Below are 5,824 nucleotides of genomic sequence, written 5' to 3' on the forward strand. Positions count from 1 at the left end.
CCTTATGCGGGGAAGAAAGAAAGGCACCCGCGAAGGCTGAGGTACACTAAGGCACTTTTCCCCTTCAGCGGTCCACCAGCTGGCTGCCTGTTCGCCCTCACCTCCTACAATGATGTGTCCAAGTGAGGCCCTAGGACCACCTGCAGAAAAATCACCTGGAATGCTTGTTTCAATTGTATGTACACGTGTGCTTTACCCCTTCTCCCCGCCCCTCTCCTACCCATCCCTCCGCTCCCAAATGATGGAGGAAAAGAAACCTTTCTACACTGTAGTCAAACCTTCAAAGATGAGTTATTTGAGTAGGCAGAATGGGATATACTGTGAATTTGTGTTTTATCTCTTTGGCATGACAGTCATTTCCAGTTTTAATCATTGTCTCAGGGTGTTTTGTTTTGTTTTTAAATAGTGGTTTATTATTATAAAGAGTATTTGGTTATCAATCAGTTTTTCCCCTATTGATTTCTTTTGGTGAATCACCCAAAAAGTCTGCATATAGGTTTTGAACTTTTTTTAAAATAGAAAAGCTTTGTTGTTTAGAATTCAGTGCTTTCTTCTGAGTTTTATGAGACAGTTGACCAACATTTACTAATTATAAATATAAGTGTATAGGCTTTAATAGGTATGAATGTAAAATTGATACTGACTTCAACTTGAAATGTTTTCCTTAATGTCCTTTAAATTTAAAGAAGACATCTTTTAGGAAGTTATTTCTATTAAGAAAAAACATGCCAAACAGAAAGAAGGCAGCAGGATGACCACGCGCCTTTTGACTACATTGGAGCCTGGTCTAAAAGGCTGACCCAGAGTCCTCACGTGAGTGCGGGAATGAACTTCTGATTTTCTGTTTACTACTGATCAGGCCCCAGACTTGGTGAGATTACATGTTAACTTGTGGATTTTTGTCCAGCATAGAAGCAAATGGTTTATGTCCAGGAGAAAAGATAATTCCAAAAGTTAGTTATGTCACAATATTGGATATTACTGTTTTTCTCTAAGTTAACCAACATTCCAAAATCCCACCCCCAACTAACTGCATAAATCTGTTTCTCGGATGATATTAGAATCAGTTTTATTAGAATCAGATTCCCTCATTAATGGGTTAAGTACATCTCTGACATATTCAATCTGTATTTGAATGAGTTATGTTTTTAGATTTTTAAAAATTGTACTATGATGTTTCATTTTGGAAAAAAACACAACACAACTCCAAAGTCCAGCAATTCCTAAAGTTCAGAAATTTAGTAAAGTCAAATTGGATACCTTTTATTAGTACATAGCTTTAGTAACCAGCACAGAACAGTAATTGTTGCTTTTGAAAAAATAATTCAGGCCAAGAAACTCCCAGGAGGTGAAGTAAGGAGAATGGAGATGAGTGGGTGACCCCTGCTATCTCTCTGCCAACAAAATTTTTGGCTTTTTGTCTGAGCCCAGCGTCAGGTTCACCATGCACTCCTGAACTCCCGCATCAGTGGGGTCGGCACAGACTTTCCGATCATTCTTGGTGATGAAGCTGGGGATGCAGGGGGAGAAAAGATTACACGGTGAGGAGGGTTCTGCAAATTAAGGATGGGGAGCCTCATCCTCCTGGCCCCTCGGACTCCCCACTCAGCCCGGCTTGTTCCTTCCTCCCTCTGCTGCAGGAGCTCAGGGTGTCTTCTCTCTGAGACCCTCCCTCAGCCTCTGAGACTCTCTTAGTGACTCATGGGAGTTTCCTGGGACGGCCTTGCTCCTGCTGTCTCCTTCTTTCCTAGCCTCCCCCTTCACGGGGAGCATCTCATATCTGAGGCTCTGCAGGATCCTAATGAGGGCACAAACTTCCCCTGGCCTTGCAGGATCCAGAGGGTGGGGCTTCTCCGGACATACATCCGTTGTCAGGCCCCCCCTCCCAAGACATGGCCGGTACGCTTGGTACTTACATGATTCCAGGCCTGGAACAGCCACTGCTCGTTGACACATAACTTTGCATCAATGTGCATCGGATTTTTCGTGCGATGTAGGAGTAGCAGCACTCAGAAGGACGGTGAAAGCCTGTAGTAAGAGAAAGGGCCATTTAAGGACCAGGTCTGTTTTTGAGGAAAACTAGATCCTTTCCTCCAAAGTGCTGGGGAGGGTGAGAAGGCACAGGACTCAAAAGGGGTGTTTCCTCTTCATAGCATCTGCAGGTGTCTCCTTGCTTCACCCTCCCCGGGGTGAGCTCTGAGTCTGAGAGCACCCAGGCAGGGCCAGGACCATTTCTCCCGGAAGTGGAAAGGTCTAATACCTGCGGGAGGCATCAGAGAGCACCCCTTCCCCCGGGCAAGTGGACTCCAGGACAGCCAGGTGGAAGAGAGGCCATCTCTGGAGGAGGGACCAGTAGCACATTCTGATCTTCCCTGGAGATCTCTCCCATTCCTCAGCCTAACCCTCTGGGACAGAGGCATTGATGCTGGGATACTGGGTGCCAGTCTGGGTTCTAGGCCTGCCTCCAGGTCCATTTTCTCCATTGGCACCCTGAGATTTTTCAGGGAACTTTTGAAAACATTTGAGACGTGAAAACATTCTATTGACTTTAAATACAACGAACAAACTGAAAATCCAACATGAATAAATAAATCGGGTAGTTTCATCATGTGATACAGTCCATAATGCTTTCCATGCTTTCTGGAATCCACAGGGCTCTGGAAACAAAAAAATTTCCCACTAACTGATTTGGTGGCACAATGTTGCCCGAAGTGAAGTGAGGCCATTTATAGTCTTTAACCCATTAGTGTAAAATACCTGTTTGCTGCAGAAATATTAGTTTGATTAAAGTATGCTTCCCAGACTTGGCAGGAATGATAAGTAATGTCCAGTTATGTGCAGATTTGTGTTACCTTTTAAAAAATATTTTTAGTTTTTGAACATGTGGTAAAATATACATACTATAAAATGTATAACTTTAACCTTTTTTTTTTTTTTGTCTTGGGTCTGTGACCTTGTACCCTATGCACACAGTGATCTAGACCTGCTAAATATATAAAGGGTGGGGCAAAAGTAGGTTTACAGTTGTTTGTATGGAAAATAATACAACAATTAATAAATTATACAAGAATAAACTCTGTGTTTCACATACAACTGTAAACCTACTTTTGCCACACCCTGCATTTGTTAGGTGAATGAATGGAAAACAGTCCTGGATAGGGACTATCCAGGAGCCTATTAGACTCTAGTCATCAAATAAGAGAAGGTGGAGTGAGATCAAAGATATAAGAACAGTCAATATGCTATTAGGGCCCTGACGGCATGGTTCAGCGGTTGAGCATAGACCTATGATCCAGGAGATCAGGGCACGTGACCGGGTTGGGGGCTCCATCCCCAGTGGGGGGCAGATGATTAATGACTCTCTTATCATTGATGTTTCTATTTCTCTCTCCCTCTCCCTTCCTCTCTCTGAAATCAATGAAGATATATTTTTAAAAATGCTATTAGGTTCAGAGGAAGAACAGAAGATTTGTATTTTAGGCCAAACTGGTCGAATTTTAACCATTTCAAAGGTATAGGTTAGGGCATTCACATATTGCACAGCCATAACCACAGCCTAACTCCAGAACTTTTTTCATCTTGCAAAACTGAAACTCTGTACCCATTAAACAATAGCTCCCCATTCCCCCCTCCCCCAACCCACCGGCCACCACCATTCTACTTTATGTCTCTGAATTTGCCTACTTTAAGTACCTCATATCAGTGGAATCATACAGTATTTATCTTCTTGTTACTGGCTTTTCTCATTTATCATAATGTGAGGTATAGACAGACCTCTCTTCAATGTTCATACATGTTGTAGCATGTGTCTGAATTTCTGTCCTTTTAAGGCTGAATGATATTCCATTGTATGTATATACACCATCTTAAAAATCTGTTCCTTTGTTGATGGACACTTGGGTTGCTTTCACCTTTTGGCTATTATGAATAATGCTGCTATTAGCATGGATGTCTCTTCATATTCCTGCTTTCAGTTCTTTTGGGTATATACCCAGAAATGGAATTGCTGGATCATATTGTGTTACCTTTCTAAAACCTGAAAGATTCTGCATTTCAAAATATATCTAGCCTCCAATGTTTTGGGTAAGGGATTGTAGATCTGCATTATGCTAATTATGCACAACTAAACCTTTAGATCATTTCTTATATAGCTACCTGTAAATTATATCTAATGAGGTATGTGCGTACATGTCAATATGCTTGATATGATGTGTGTGGAGCTTGGAAAATCAAGTCTTAAATGGACTTGTTTTTCTAGAACAGTTTCCTAACTAGCTCATACCCTAACTCCACCACTTACTGGCTGTGTGATATTGAGCAAGTTATCTAAGTCTTCTGTGCCTCAGCTTTCTCATTTGTCAAATGAGAATAGTAATAATATGCAAAACTATGCAAGTTGCTGATAGTCTATTCCACAGGGTTGTTAGGAGGATTCAGTGTATTAAAATCTATTAGATAATTAGAACAGTGCCTGCTTGTACATGGGCAGCACTAGATATTATTTGTTAAATAAATAAATAGAATGGTTAGGTAGACTTGGTGAGCCAGTTGCCCAGCTTGTCCCATTTCCTCTTCAAAATGATAGTTTTACACTGCATGGGATATAATAGTTCTAATGTCGTAAGGTTCTATGCTGCTTCACATTTACAATTTTACCACAATTTTTTTGATCTAGCACATAATGGCCCTGTATCAGCTAAGAGAAGATATGAAATAATTCTGGCCATGAAAAGGGAGAACTGTTTCCCAAGCCATCTGTATACAGTTTTCCCCAGGGACCAAAGGCTGCAGAGAGAGAGGTCTATACCTTACTGCTGCTGCTTTTAAACAGGTGCCAAATTCACCTCCATGTCGCAGGAGAACAGAGGGGGTCCCTCTGTGCCTCCCCACCCAACTGCAAGTTACCATCGCATGAGCCACCAGTGAGAAGGCTCACTGCACTCACCTAGGCTATGGGAGCCAGAGTCCTGAAGTTGATGGGGCAGGGATCCATGGGCCGGGGATCCGAGGGCAGCAGCCAGGATGAGGAAGGAGAGGGCAGCTTCGGAGATCTTCATCTTCCAGGTGTGCAGGCAGTGCTGGCCCGAGGACTCCTGGGCTCTCTGCTCCCGGACTGCCTGGGACCCCAGCTCTGCCCTTGTATTTATAAGAAGAAGAGAATCAGGAAGTCACAGGGCAGAGGCCAGATGCTGTTCTTTGACTATACAATTGACAACACGATGCTTCTAATAAGGGAACAAGTCTGGGAATGCAACAGGAAGTTGAGGGCATGGGGCTTTCGCAACTGCCCAATGGATACAGGCAAAAGTGTGTCAAAATTGATGACAGAGACATTAGTGAAGGCAGGAATCCTGAGACCCTATGGGAGGAGCTCTCACATCCTATGTGGGTGACAAAAGCCCTACAGGAAAAACACCAGGTTTGCAACAGAGCTCTATGGTTAAAGCGGCCCCTCCCCTTAACTTCCCCTTCCCCTCAGTAAAAGAACTGCTTTCTCCTTGCTGTCTCTTTGTAAATGTCCTCTGCTTGTACCAGATTGCAATCCTTCCTTCTCCCCAAATGAATCATTTTTGTGGAGGGAATACCTAGTTGACTTTTTGTTTATGGTAGACAAGAGCGACTGTATTTTTTTAAGGATTCTTCCTCTAGGAGATTTATTTAATTCTCTAAATCAGAGTTTTCCCCTCAGGAGTCAACCACCTTTCAAATGGGCAAATAGCCTATTATCAGGGGTGCCCACTGGAGGGAGCGCTCTAATGTGTAAACCCAGCTGTGTGATTCCTCGTATAGAATCTCGATCCTTAACTCCTCTTTATTTCACACC

At 42.8% G+C, this 5,824-nt stretch overlaps 1 protein-coding gene across 1 annotated transcript; it reads right to left on the minus strand.

The window, feature by feature from the left end:
• Positions 1-1,237: 1,237 nt before the first annotated feature.
• LOC107528825 (C-C motif chemokine 3-like) lies at positions 1,238-5,190 on the minus strand. The gene is made up of 3 exons (XM_016201993.2): positions 4,946-5,190; positions 1,917-2,028; positions 1,238-1,510 (listed from the first exon to the last, which is right to left on the minus strand). The coding sequence occupies exons 1-3, from the start codon at positions 5,055-5,057 to the stop codon at positions 1,387-1,389; spliced, it is 348 nt and encodes a 115-aa protein (XP_016057479.2). The 5' UTR covers positions 5,058-5,190; the 3' UTR covers positions 1,238-1,386.
• Between the last annotated feature and the right edge of the window lie 634 nt (positions 5,191-5,824).

Source organism: Miniopterus natalensis, chromosome 17 (assembly GCF_054644295.1).
Source record: "Miniopterus natalensis isolate mMinNat1 chromosome 17, mMinNat1.hap1, whole genome shotgun sequence".
Classification (NCBI taxonomy): Eukaryota; Metazoa; Chordata; class Mammalia; order Chiroptera; family Miniopteridae; genus Miniopterus; species Miniopterus natalensis.

Excerpts from the sequence above, each read along its gene's own strand:
- LOC107528825 (XM_016201993.2), bottom strand. The coding sequence starts at position 5,057 with ATGAAGATCTCCGAAGCTGCCCTCTCCTTCCTCATCCTGGCTGCTGCC. Across the intron at positions 2,029-4,945 it reads CTCTGGCTCCCATAGCCTAG|GCTTTCACCGTCCTTCTGAG; the intron begins GTGAGTGCAGTG and ends CTCTTACTACAG. Across the intron at positions 1,511-1,916 it reads TGTTCCAGGCCTGGAATCAT|CTTCATCACCAAGAATGATC; the intron begins GTAAGTACCAAG and ends CTGCATCCCCAG.